At 41.5% G+C, this 14,832-nt stretch overlaps 1 protein-coding gene across 1 annotated transcript in view; it reads right to left on the reverse strand.

Annotated features, from left to right (window-relative positions):
• Window positions 1-10,948: 10,948 nt before the first annotated feature.
• The window catches only part of LOC105477270 (protein phosphatase with EF-hand domain 2), a 40,100-nt gene continuing 36,216 nt past the window's right edge, over window positions 10,949-14,832 (reverse strand). The window contains exon 17 of the mRNA XM_011733707.2: window positions 10,949-12,260. Within this exon, the coding sequence (XP_011732009.1) occupies window positions 12,007-12,260 (254 nt within the window). The 3' untranslated portion in view covers window positions 10,949-12,006. The remainder of the gene's footprint in view (window positions 12,261-14,832) is intronic.

Genomic DNA, 14,832 nt, shown 5'->3' on the forward strand with positions numbered 1-14,832 from the left:
CTTGCTCTGTCTCCCAGGCTGGAGTGCAATGGCGAAATCTTGGCTCACTGCAACCTCCGCCTCCCGGGTTCAAGCGATTCTCCTGCCTCAGGCTCCTGAGTAGCTGAGATTACAGGCCCCTGCCACTGCGCCCAGCTAACTTTTGTATTTTTTTAGTAGAGACGGGGTTTTGCCATGTTGGCCAGGCTGATCTCGAACTCCTGACCTCAGGTGATCCACCCGCCTCGGCCTCCCAAAGTCCTGAGATTACAGGCGTGAGCCACCATGCCTGGCCATGGCCCTTTTTTAAAAAGACATCAAACTAGTTTGATTTTAAAATATGTATTGTATCGTAATTTTTAATTACAAAAGTAACTCATCATCATAAGAAAAACCCCAAAAGATACTGAATAGTAATAGCTTTGGCAATCAGATTGGCTTCCAGAATTTCATTCAAGTTTTTCCTGGTGCACCATTTGAATACAAAATGAAAATCCCACCAGAACTCAAACCCCAAGAGTAACCACAGTGAATCATAGACCATGCTTCTTAGCGGCTGCATAGTATTTTCTGGAACATAGGGGTGGGGATAATTGCTCACCCCATCTCTTATTAGTGGACTTTATGGGTAGATTTCGGGTTTTTTGCTTTTACAAACAATGCTTCCAGGAAATCTTTGTACATATGGCCTTTGCATTCTTGAGAGTGCTTCTGTAAACAGTCATGTAGAAAATGGAATTCTGAGTCAAAGAGAATGAGCATTTTTTGCACCGATTTACACCTCTACCAGTAATGTGCCTGTTTCTCTGTGTGCTCACAACCCCAGAATATTATCACTTAAATAAAAACCTTTGTGTATGTTGGCTTTTAATCTGTTTAAAAGAAAAAAATGATTTTTTGTTGTTGCAGTGACTAGGTTGGGTTGTGTGTGGTGCAATTTTTTTCTGACCATTAATCTTCCTAGAGACATTTCATACAGAATTTGTAACTGGTAGCTGGGCGCGGTGGCTCACGCCTGTAATCCCAGCACTTTGGGAGGCCGAGGCGGGTGGATCACGAGGTCAGCAGATCGAGACCATCCTGTCTAACACCGTGAAACCCCGTCTCTATTAAAAGTACAAAAAAAATTAGCCGGGCATGGTGGCGGGCTCCTGTAGTCCCAGCTACTCCGGAGGCTGAGGCAGGAGAATGGCGTGAACCCGGGAGGCAGAGCTTGCAGGGGGCCGAGATTGCGCCACTGCACCCCAGCCTGGACGACAGAGCGCGACTCCGTCTCAAAAAAAAAAAAAAAAAAAAGAATTTGTAGCTGGTGGTGGATTCTAACATAGAAACAATGATATTTGGACCCTTATTAATATTTGTGAACTCGAATTATATTTATGGGATGCCTACTGTGTGTCAACGCAGACACATGAAACCTTCCCTGTCTTCTGAGGGAACTCACAGAGCAGTGGGGGACGCCAGCTTGCACGCCAGACACTTCAGTGAGTGGGTGATTCAGGCTCTAGCTCGAAGAACATAAGGCAAGCTGGTGTCCGAAAGGAGGCAGTGAGGAGGAAGCAGTCAAGGGAACGCTGCACAGAGGGGAGGGCGTTGAAGCTGGATCTTGAAGAATAAGGGCCAGGCCCACAGGAAGGAGAGCCAATCAGGGACAGGAAACAGAATGTGTGTGGAGCGGTGTGTTTGCAGGGTGCAGGAAGATCCAACTGTCTAGAAAGAGTTTTGAGGCTGCACATATGGCGCAGGCTGGCTCACAGAGTTTGTGCTTTATCTGCAACACAAAGAGATTTTCAAACTCTAGATACTTTTATTTTAAAAGAAAACACGGCCGGGCTCAGTGTCTCAAGCCTGTAATCCCAGCACTTTTGGATGCTGAGATGGGCGGATCGCTTGAGGTCTGGAATTCGAGACCAGCCTGGCCAACAGAGCGAAACCCTGTCTCTACTAAAAATACTAAAATTAGCCGGGTGTAATGGCATGCTCCTGTAATCCCAGCTACTCGGGAGGTTGAGGAACGAGAATCGCTTGAACCCGGGAGGCGGAGGTTGCAGTGAGCTGAGATCACACCACTGCACTCCAGCCTGGGAAACAGAGTGAGACTCCGTCTCATAGAGAACATTACCTCAATACTGTAATAGAGAAATCAATATCATTTGCCATAAATATAACCATAAAAATTAATTTACAAAACAGAAACAAAAAACCAAGTGAGTATATTTAAAACAGTTTAAAAATTAAATGAAATCCAGGCCGGGGGCGATGGCTCACACCTGTAATCCCAGCACTTTGGGAGGCCGAGGCGGGCGGATCACCTGAGGTCAGGAGTTCAAGACAAGCCTGGCCAACATGGTGAAACCCCATCTCTACCAAAAATACAAAAATTAGCTGGGCGTAGTGGCAGCTACTTGGGATCCTGAGGCAGGAGAATCGCTTGAACCCGGGAGGCAGATGTTGCAGTGAGCCGAGATTGCACCATTGCTCTCCAGCCTGGGGAACAAGAGGGAGACTTTGTCTCAAAAAAAAAAAAAAAAAAAAAAAAGGTTAAAAAAATTAAAATGAAATCTAATAACAAATCTAATCTGTTTACAAAAAAATTCATGTCCAAAATTATCTTCATCTGTGAGAAAAATAAACCAATTTATTATCAGTCGGTAGTAATAAAGAGATTCAGCTCTGTATCATTTAGTTTAAGACTAAGATGAGGGTTATGGCAATGACAATTCTGTGTCGTTTTGTGTGTGTTAATTAGCACCAGCCTACCCATCCCTCAACACCCCCAGAAATCTTGACACACTGATGTAGGTAGGTAGAGCTTCTCCCTGCTCCTGAAAACCAGAGTCACAGAAGCTCCAGGTGGCCACTGTCACTCAGATGACCTAGATCCTACAGCCAGGAACTGAAATCCAAATCTTCTGACTCCACATTCTTATGCCAGGCCAATGCCTGGTATAAAAGTTAAAAGAAAAAAACCTTTCTAATTCATATATCTCTCCAAATACAGAACTAGGCTGCCTCTAGGAGCAGTGACCTCTACCCTGGAGCATCTCCACAAAGCCTGGAGGACACCCGTATCTTTCAAGGTTTTTCTCCAGGGAAATGCTTTAGAGGTTGTGCTTAATGTCTGAAATTCCTTATAATTCTTAAGAGTCTCTGAGTCTGTGACTGAGAAATATTTCAAGACACTAACACAGGGATTAAAAACTGTATCCTTTTGTTTTAATAATTAAAATACAGACTAAAGGAGGTTTTGAGTTCTATAGAAATAAACACTCAAATTCAAAATAATGGTCTTTATGGCTGAACGCAGTAGCTCATGCCTGTAATCCCAGCAGTTTGGGAGGCTGAGGCGGGCAAATCACCTGAGGTTGGGAGTTCGAGACCAGCCTGGCCAACACAGTGAAACCCCATCCCTACTAAAAGTACAAAAAAAGTAGCTGGGTGTGGTGGCGGGTGCCTGTAATCTCAGCTACTCAGGAGGCTGAGGGAGGAGAATTGCTTGAACCTGGGAGGCAGATGTTGCAGTGAGCTGAGACCATGCCATTGCACTGCAGCCTGGGTGACAGAGCAAAACTCTATCTCAAAATAAATAAATGAATACAACAAAATAATGTTCTTTAGAGATTTATGAAACCCTAATTATGTCTGCATGTGAGTTCTATGTCCAGCATTAGTAGTAATTTTTTTTTTTTTTTTTTTTAAACAAACCAAAGCCAGGCACGGTGGCTCACGTCAGTAATCCCAACATTTTGGGAGGCCGAGGTGGGCAGATGACCTGAGGTCAGGAGTTCGAGACCAGCCTGACCAACATGGAGAAACCCTGTCTCTACTAAAGATACAAAATTAGTTGGGTATGGTGGTGCATGTCTGTAATCCCAGCTACTTGGGAGGCTGAAGCAGGAAAATCACTTGAACCTGGGAGGTGGAGGTTGCGGTGAGTCAAGATTGGGCCATTGCACTCCAGCCTGGGCAACAAGAGTGAAGCTCTGTCTCAAAAAAATTAATTAATTAAATAAATTAAATGAATAAAAAACCAAAACCCAAAACACTTATTTACAACTTGAAGACATGTCAAAAATGCTAAAACAGAGAAATTATTTTATGACTATTAGCATTTTCTCAGAAAAGATCGTTTCTGGGAAGTATGATCCCTTCCTGAAATTATCCTTCTCTTTTGATTAATACAACTAAACTTTAATTCCTTGGATTGTCAATGTTTTGAGTTATCTACTGCTGCATAACAAATACCTCAAAAGTTAATGGTTTAAAACAACAATAACCATCTACGATATTTCACAGTTCTGTGGGTTAGCTGGGGTGATTCTTCTGCTCCATGTAGTATCAGCTAGACTCCCAAAGTGCTGGGATTACAGACATGAGCCACCATGCCTTGCCATTCTCAGTTTTAATTTATAATACAATAAATATCAATAGATATAAGCCACATCAGCAAAAGTTCTTTGGCATCTTCAATACTTATTGGGAGTAAAAAAGGATCCTGAAATGAAAACACTTGAGAAGCACTTCAATAGAGGCAAAAGAAGAATTGGGGACACCGATGAGAAATAGTACAGACTAAGAAATAATTGGACTAATGATTTTAAGGTGGTAGCAATGGGGAGTAAAAAGCGGCTCAATTTTAGATGTATTTTGAAGGGAAAGTCAACTCAAGATGGATCAGATGTGGGAAATGAGGAGAGAAGTCAAGTACTATTCCAAGGGTTTTGTTTTAGTTTTTGCTTTTGTGTTTCACCTGAGTGAACTGGTAGGATGGCAGTGATACTAATTAGGAAAGACCAGGGAGGAAGAGATGTAGGGGAAATACAGTAAACTTATTTGGAGAATGTTAAGTTTGAGATGTTCATTAGATATTTAAGTGTTAGGGGAGCGGTCTTGGGTGGAGATACAATCTTCAGAGTCTTAACAATATGGATTGCTTTTAAAACCATGAGACTGGATGAGATCAACAAAGGAGTGAATGAAGATAGAAGAAAAAAGAGGTTGAAAGACTGAGCCTGGCAGGGCGCGGTGGCTCACACCTGTCATTCCAGCACTTTGGGAGGCCAAGGTGGATGGATCATCTGAGGTCAGGAGTTCAAGACCAGCCTGGTCAACATGGTGAAATCCCCTTCTCTACTAAAAATACAAAAGTTAGCTGGGCGCAGCGGCGTGCATCTGTAATCCTAGCTACTCAGGAGGCTGAGGCAGGAGAATCGTTTGAACCCAGGAGGCGGAGTTGCAGTGAGCTGAGACTGAGAAAGCTGTTAGGTAGTTAAAAAAAAAAAAAAAAAAAAAAAAGGAGAGAATGGTAATTTGAACTGTCAAATGCTACTAATAGGTCAAGTAAGATAAAGACAAATAGATCATTGGTATCTGAGGGACTGTGTGCCAGAGAGGGGAATAATGTGAGCAAAAGGCCCAAATCAGGAGCAGTGTGGTGTGCTAGAGCGTAAGGGGCAGGGATGAGATGGGAGAGCAGGCAGGAGTCAGCTTGTGAAGGGCCTGGCATTCCATATTAAAGACTTAGACTTCATGCTGTGGGTTTGGGGAAGCCACTTTAGGCTGAAAAGTGACACAGTCCAATTTGCATTTTAGATAGATCATTCCGGATGCTTAGGAAGGGTGGGGAGGATAGAGGATGGAACTGAGCCAAACCGAGTAAGGGTCTCAAGGAAGTGGAGGCTTTAGCAGGAGAGGGCCAGAGACAGTGAAGGTGTGCATTTCAGCCATGGATGTGGGGATGGAGAAGAGAGAATTGATTAGGAATATTTAGGAAGCAGAATTCTCAAAACTTGGAAACTGCTGCGACTGGGGGAGTGAGAGAGGTAGAAGAATTAAGCTTGGGTAATAGACTGCATAGAAAGTGGGGTACCAACCTGAAATACAGAAATTAGGAGCCAAAACAGTTTGGGGGTGAAGAGATTGTCACATTTGGACATGTTATATTTGAGATGTTCATGAGATATGTAGGTGGAGATGTCTAGAAGGCAGTTGGATATTCAGGTGTAAAAACCAAGGGAGAAGATCTTTAAAGAGTGGTACTGACGTAAAGTCTCAACCAGTATATATGTCCCAGCTTTCTAAAGAAAAACTAATTATAGTAAATTTCCGGTTTAACAAATTTAATAATTCTTGAAGAACTTTGTATGTTTTAATCTGTTTGCATCAAGAGTTCTTGGGTCTGTTAATATAATTTGAGAATATTTAACAGTTTAGTCATCGAAATCTGAAAATGTTTGGTTTCTGAATTGACTTCTCACGTTGATGGTTATACCAGTGCAGATAGCAGTAGGATGGTCTTACCAAATAATCGCCCTTTATGACTGCAGGGTAAACCAATTAGATTAATGGCACTAAGCCCGGCTGCACATTAGCACCACCTGGGGAGTATTTCAAACATACCAATAAACGTCTCTAATAATCAGAAAAATGCAAAGTAAAACCACAAGGAGCTATCACCTCACTCATGTTACGTTGACTCTTATCAAAAATCAGTGACAACAAGTATTGGCTAGGATGTTTAGAAAATAGAACGTTTCCCGGGTGTGGTGGTTCATGCCTGTAATCCCAGCACTTCGTTTAGGCCAAGGCAGGTGGATCTCTTGAACTCAAGAGTTTGAGACCAGCCTAAAGCAGAAATTTTGTCATTTGTGACAATATGGATGAACCTAATTTAGCATAATAATTCATATTATGCTAAATGAAATAAACCAGACACAGAAAGATAAATACCACATACTCTCACTTATATATGGAATCTTTTTTTTTTTTTTGAGACGGAGTCTCGCTGGAGTCCAGTGATACCATCTCGGCTCACTGCAAGCTCCGCCTCCCGGGTTTACGCCATTCTCCTGCCTCAGCCTCCCGAGTAGCTGGGACTACAGGCACCCGCCACCTCGCCCGGCTAGTTTTTTGTATTTTTTAGTAGAGACGGGGTTTCACCGTGTTAGCCAGGATGGTCTCGATCTTCTGACCTCATGATCCGCCCGTCTCGGCCTCCCAAAGTGCTGGGATTACAGGCTTGAGCCACCGCGCCCAGCCTATATATGGAATCTTAAAAAGTCTAGCTCATAGAAATAGAGAGTAGAATGATGGTTACCACAGGCTAGAGACAGGGGGATAGATGGGAAAAAGGGAGACACTGGGTCAATGGGTACAACATTTCAGTTAGACAAGAGAAGTTCTTGTGTTCCACGTACAACACAGTGACTATAATTGTTAATAATGTTTTGTATATTCCAAAACAGCTAAAAGATATTATTTTCAATGTTCTTACCAAAAGAAATTATAAACATTTGAAGTGATAGATATGTTAATTAGGCTGATTCGATCATTCCATAATGTCTGCATGTAAGGAAAAAATACATTGTACTCCATAAATGTATGTAATCATTATTTGTTGGTCTAGTGTGCTTTAATCCCATGCTTTGGGAGACCAAGCAGGAAGGATCGCTTGAGCCCAGGTGTTTGAGACCTGCCTGGCAACATAGTGTGACCTTGTCTCTACAGATTTTTTTTTAAAACTTAGCCAAACATTGTGGTAAACGCTTGTAGTCCTAGCTACTCAAGCGGCTGAGGCAGAAGGATCACCTGAGCCCAGGAATTTGAGGCTGCAGTGAGCTGTGAGCTATGATCACACCACTGCCCCCCATTCTGAGTAACAGAGTGAGATCCTGTCTCTAATAATAATAATAATAATCAATTAAAAATAAAGCAAAACTGAAACGTACCAACATACCAGTGGCATGATGTCTCACCAAGATACTTTGGTTCGATTCATCTGGAGGGGGCCACAGGCATTCTAGGTTTGAAAAGCTCTTCCTGATGATTTTAATTAGCAGTCAAGGGTAAATCATTGGATTAGAGGAATTATTTTGCTATTTTTTTTAGCACAATTAAAAAATTCATTTTAGACGCCGGGCATGGTGGCTCACGCCTGTAATCCCAGCACTTTGAGAGGCCGAGGCAGGTGAATCACGAGGTCAGGAGATCGAGACCATCCTGGCTAACACGGTGAAATCCTGTCTCTACTAAAAATACAAAACAAAGCGAAAACAAAAATTCCCCGGGCGTGGTGGCGGGCGCCTGTAGTCCCAGCTACTCTGGAGGCTGAGGCAGGAGAATGGCGTGAACCCGGGAGGAGGAGCTTGCAGTGAGCCGAGATCGCGCCACTGCCCTCCAGCCTGGGCGACAGAGGGAGACTCCGTCTCAAAACAAAACAAAACAAAAAAAATCATCTTGGATTAAAACTCCCTTGAAGCAAACCACTATTAATTCACTGTGTTAACTGACTAAGGAAATTTTCTCTGAGCCTTGCATATGTGCACAGGACTTGTGGGACACTGAAGCTGAAGAGTATAAGACAGCAAGTAGTGAGGGACCCTGAAGAAGGAACTGGAGCAACAGCTTTGCAGAAAACCCATCAGAAAAAGCAGAACAGACTGATGTGAATTGGTGACTATGCTATCTAGGGTCAAGAAAGGACCTCAGGGTTCAGCTAGCCCCCCATCAACCTCCACTACCAACAAATCCTGAATTGACAAACCAAAGACTTGTTTAGACTGACCAGTCACTTCATCTTATGTAGCTTTGTGGCTTCTGTCTTGATAAGCCCCTTGCCTTTGGTGGAGAGAGATGGCCTTCCTGGGCTATTCTCCTCCTGTGTCTCTCTATATGAGTAAACCCCAAGGCTTTACCCCCATTGTCTCTGAATTATTCTTTTGATGTCTCAGAGCATTTGCTTACTCTTCTCACAATAAATCACAATCTCAAATAAACAAGCACTTTGTTGAATTTGAGCTGTTTGCACAAGAAAGGGCAGACAAATGCAACCAATACTTTGCAACTAATACTTTGCCTCTCAGTTACTAAGTCAGGGAAGATAAACCCATGGTCATAAGTATTCACTCAAATTCCTTACCAAAAATGACCTCGATTCTTCTCTGGATTCTACCCACTGATGAAAATTCAGATTTTTCTTGAACAGTAGAATAAGAACATAAGATGTTTTCTGGGAAGCAAGGTATATATATATATATATATATATATATATTTTTTTTTTTTTTGAGACAGGGTCTCACTGTGTTGCCCAGGATGGAGTGCAATGGTGCCATCTTGATTCACTGCAACCTCTGCTTCCCAGGTTCAAGCGAACCTCTCACCTCAGCCTCCTGAGTAGCTGGGACTACAGGCATGTGCCACCATGTGCAGCTAATTTTTGTATTTTTAGTAGAGACGAGGTTTCATCATGTTGACCAGGCTGGTCTTGAACTCCTGACCTCAAGTTATCCGCATGCTTCGGCCTCCCAAAATGCTGGGATTACAGGCGTGAGCCACCTTGCCCAGCAGCAAGATATATTTTCTATGCTGTGGAACAAATTACAACAAACTTAGTGGATAAAGAATCTGAGCATGGCTTTACTGGATCCTCTACTTAGGGTCTCACAAGCTTTATTCAAATTGTTGGCCAGACTGCATTTTCATTTGGAGGCTCAACCAGGGAAGAACCTGCTTCCAAACTAATACAACTTATTTGAGAATGTATTTCCTTGTGAATGTATTTTTGAAGACCCTGGCTTTTTGTAGCCATTTGTCGGAGGCTTTTGGCAGATCTTACAGGGCACCCATTCCTTATGCAAGTTTCCTTAACATAGCTGGCTAGCTTGTCCAGCCAGCAAGGAAAATCTCCCTTGCTTCAGTCTACTAACGTGGAATTTCATATAATGTAATATAATCACAAGAGTAACATCCCATCACCTGTGTCATGGTTTCTTGGTTAGAAGCAAGTCACAGGTCCCACCTACACTCATGGGGAGGAGATCACACAAAAGCACAAACACCAGGAGGAAAAGCACAACCCCAGTGGAAAATCACTGGGGTTGGGGATCACTGTAGGGATAGGGTCTGTTTGTCACACAAGAAAGAGCCATAGATTGTGTATAGACAATCCAAACAGATAATATAGTCATGGGTATAACTGGAAAAAATCCTAGGTGGAGGCAGAAATCATGGGTTCCAGTCCTGGTTGTGTTAGTAACTTAGATCACACATACCCAGCAAGTTCTCTAAACCTCAATTTCCTTAGTTTATCAATAAAATGAGATAGTGGAGACAGTTTTGGATATTAATCACATAAATCCATAGTAAAATATCATGGAAGCACTATCATTCACCTTTAGCAGAAGTTAGCAATGATCCCACTAAAAGCTTATGAGTTTATGGTAAAATCGGTAAGCCCAGTTCTGAAGAGCAACCTGGCAGTATGTATCATGCCATTAAAATGTTCATACTTGTGATGGTTGACTTTACGTGTCAACTCGTCAACTTGATTGAGCCACAGGATATTTAGATATTTGGTTAAATATTATATGTGGGTGTGTCTGTAAGGCTGTTTCTGGATGAGATTTAACATTTGAATCTGTAGGCTGAGTGAAGGAGATTGTCCTTACCAAGGTGAGTAGACCTCATCCAATCTGTTGAAAGCCTGAATATAATAAAGGGATGAATAAGAAAGAATTATTTTTCTCTATCTCACTGCCTTTGAGCAGGGACATTGGTTTTTTCCTGCCTACTCAAACATGAACTGAAACTGACTCCATTGGCTCTTCTGAGTCTCAAGCCTTTGGACTTAGACTGGAACTTACACCATTGGATCTCCTGGTTCTTCAGCTTACCAGCTGCCGATCTTAGGACTTCTCAGCCTCCATAATCATGTAAGCCAATTATTTATAGTAAATACTTATGTAAATATCATATTGCTTCTGTTTCTGTGAAGCACCTAGACTAATTTGACAAACATCCTTTGTCAAAGTAATCCCATTCCTGGGATTTTATACCACTAAAACATAAAATTAAAAAGATATGCGTAAAACAAGCTGTATGCACTATGTTATTAACTGCAGTGTTATTTCTTTTTGTTTTAATTTTACTTTAAGTTCTGGGATACATGTGCTGAACATGCAGGTTTGTTTTACATAGTTATACATGTGCCATGGTGGTTTACTGCACCTATCAACCCATCATCTAGGTTTTAAGCCCTGCATGCATTAGGTATTTGTTCTAATGCTCTCCCTAGTGTTATTTCTAATAACGAAAAAGTGGAAATAATATACATGTTTAACAATCGGAGCATGGCTGCATAGATTATAGCATGTCCACTTCAAAGAAAATTATGCAAGCATTAAACTAATAATCATGAAGAATACAGAATCACAAGGGAAACACATGGGAGAGGGTTTACAATCAGATATGCATTTTTTTTTTTTAAAGCAGAACATAAAATTATATAAACACTACAGTAACAAGTAAGAAAAAGTAAATAATGAAGAAAATCCATATGCTTGGTTCATGGAATTACAATTTTTAAATAACTTTCCTTTACCAATATGACATTTTTAAGACAATAACTAAAAAGTATAAAATAGGCTGGGCGCAGTGGCTCATGCCTATAATCCCAGCACTTTGGGAGGCTGAGGAGGGTGGATCACCTGAGGTCAGGAGTTCAAGACCAGCCTGACCAACATGGAGAAACCCCATCTCTACTAAAAACACAAAATTAGCCTGGTGTGGTGGCACATGCCTGTAATCCCAGCTACTCAGGAGGCTGAGGCAGGAGAATCACCTGGGAGGCAGAGTTTGCGGTAAGCTGAGATCACGCCAATGCACTCCAGACCAGGCAACAAGAGAGAAACTCCATCTCAAAAAAAATATATATATATAAAATAAAAACAACGAGGGAGTTAAATTGTCAGTGGTTCTTAATTGAAGTAGACTTCAGAATTTAGAATTTAAAAACACTAAGTTCTACTTTGTGAAGATTGTGAGATGGGGTTGGGGCACTCATATACTTAAAACACATACATACACAACACCCCAACCCACCCCTCCACACTGAAATACACAGGTGATTCCGATGCATATAGATAGGTAAATTTTCATCATAAAGTTTCACATGGAGAATAAGGGAGATAGTCTAGCGAGGAGCTGAGCATTGCCTATGAGGCACTTTGGGTGATGAAGACCAGGCTGTTCTTAGCATGCACCTGGACTGTTGCAGCCACTGTCTTTAGCATTTGTAGCTTGTGGGCATTCTGAGGTATCGCCCTCCAGGCAGGATTTCTCCACAAGGCGGAAGGCCTCCAGGAACTCATTAATATCGATGTGGCCATCTTTGTTGAAATCAATACTCCGGGCAAGGTCACAGATGCAGTCATCTGTAATGTCGATATTCATATGGGAGCTTAACAGCTTCCAGGTCTGCCTGAACTCGTCCAGTGAGATGAACCCTTATCAGAGGGAGGAAATCACTTCAGTGTGTTAGTCTAGTTTTTAATGTTCATTTCCTCTGACATTCTTACAAGGGCACCTGTTCCCTACTGCTTAACAGAGAGATACCCAAAGTCTAGTATCTAATTTAAACTTCCGAGAGGATCACACAAACCATTGGCTCACCAAAGATTTTCAGCTGGGAGCAATTTTGCTCCCCTCCCTCCAGGGGACATTTGGCAATGTCTGGAGACATTATTGTTTGTTATAACTAAGATGGAGGTGAGGTGCTACTGACCTCTAATAAATGTCAACAGTACCACTATTGAGAAACCCTGCATTTAATCATCTCAAACATATACTAATTTATTCTGGCCATTAAAATCCTTTGGACTCCATATATCTATAGTCAATTGATTTTCTACAAGGGTCCCAAGATCATTTAATGGGTAAAGAATAGTTTTTTTCAACAATGATGTGGGACAACCAGATATGGACATGCAAAGAGAGTAAAGCTAGACACCTACCTAACACTATATAAAAAAACTAACTCGATATGGATCAAAGACCTAAATGTAAGAGCTAAAACTCTAAAACTCTTAGAAGCAAACATAAGTGTAAATCTTTGTGACCTTAGGTTATGCAACAGTTTTATAGCTAAAAAAGCTATAACACCAAAAGCATAAACAACAAAAGAAAAAGTAAATTGTACTTTTTCAAAATTAAAAACTTTTGGGTATCAGGCTGGGTGCGATGGCTCACGCCTGTAATCCCAGCACTTTGGGAGGCTGAGGCAGGCAGATCACAAGGTCAGGAGTTCAAGACCAGCCTGGCCAACATGGTGAAACCATGTCTCTACTAAAAATACAAAAATTAGCCGGGCATGGTGGCAGGTGCCTGTAGTCCCAGCTACTCAGGAGGCTGAGGCAGAAGAATCACTTTAACCCACGAGGCGGAGGTGGCAGTGAGCCAAGATTGTACCATTGCACTCCAGCCTAGGTGACAGAGTGAGAGTCCGTCTCAAAAAAAAAAAAACTTTCAGGCATCAAAGGACGCTACCAAGAAGGTGAAAAGACAATCCACAAAATCAGAAAAAAAAATTTGCAAAGCATATGTCTGATAATGTCCTAGTACCCAGAATATATGAATAACTCTTACAACTCAAATAAAAAGACAAATAGCTCAATTTAAAAATGGACGAAGGATTTGAATAGACATATCTCCGAAAGAGATATACAAATGGCCAATAAGCACATGAAAATGTTCAACATCATTAGTTATTAAGGAAATGAAAGTCAAAACTACAGTAGAACGGGTATAATAAAAACTAAAAAAAAAAAAAAACCCACAAAAAACAAAAATGGAAAATAACAGGCATTGGTGAGGATGTAGAGAAATTGGAACCCTCATACATTGTTGGTGGCAATATAAACAGGTACAGCTACTGTGAGAAACGGTTTGGTAAGTCCTCAAAAAGTTAAACATAGAATCACCATATGACCAAGCAATTACACTCCTAGGTATATACCCAAGAAAATTGAAAACATATATTGACACAAAAAGTCACACATGAATGTTCATAGCAGCATCGTTCATAGTAGCCAAAAGTAGAAACAATCCAAAGTCTATCAACTAATGACTGGATAAATAAAAGTTCTGTCCACACAATGGAATATTATTCAGTCATTAGAAAGGAACGAAAAACTGATACTGCTGCAACGTGGATGAATCTTGAACACAGGCTAGGTGACAGAATCCAGACACCAAAGGCCATATTTTGCATGATTCTGTTTATATCAAATGTCCAGAATAGGCAAATCCATAGAGACGGAAAGTAGATTAGTGGTTGCCAGGGACTCGTGGAGGAGGGATAGGGAATGAGGAGTAATTGCTAATAGGTATGAGATTTCTTTCTGGGGTGATTAAAGTGTTCTAGGCCATGCGCAGTGGCTCACGCCTGTAATCCCAGCACTTTGGGAGATCTAGGCGGGCGAATCACGAGGTCAGGAGATCAAGACCATCCTGGCTAACATGGTGAAATCCTGTCTCTACTAAAAATACAAAAAAAAAAAAAAAAAATTGGCCGGGTGTAGTGGCACATGCCTGTAATCCTAGCTACTTGGGAGGCTGAGGCAGGAGAATCACCTGAACCCAGGAGTTGGAGATTGCAGTGATCCAAGACTGTGCCACTGCACTCCAGCCTGGGTGACAGAGGGAGACTCTGTCTCAAAAAAAAAAAAAGTTCTAAAATTAGATAGTGGTGATGGTTATACAATCTTGTGACTTTACCAAGAACCACTAAATTGAGTACTTTACACAGGTGAATTATGTGGTTTGTGAATTATGCCTCAAAAGAAACCAATAATAACATTGAAAAAAGCCTTTGGACCATTGGGGGAACAGGATGTGGGGGAACAGGATGAGGATGTACAGGACCTCACCACACATTTTTTTAGTAACTTCCTGTGAATCTATAATTATTTCAAAATTTAAAGTTAAAAAAAAGTTTTGGGAGTGAGGTTGCAAACGCCTTTCTATTCTAAGCACTTTTCATTACTTTGTGGTTATCTTCGATGGTACTGTAAAGGATAT

This window comes from Macaca nemestrina, chromosome 3 (assembly GCF_043159975.1).
Source record: "Macaca nemestrina isolate mMacNem1 chromosome 3, mMacNem.hap1, whole genome shotgun sequence".
Lineage (NCBI taxonomy): Eukaryota > Metazoa > Chordata > Mammalia > Primates > Cercopithecidae > Macaca > Macaca nemestrina.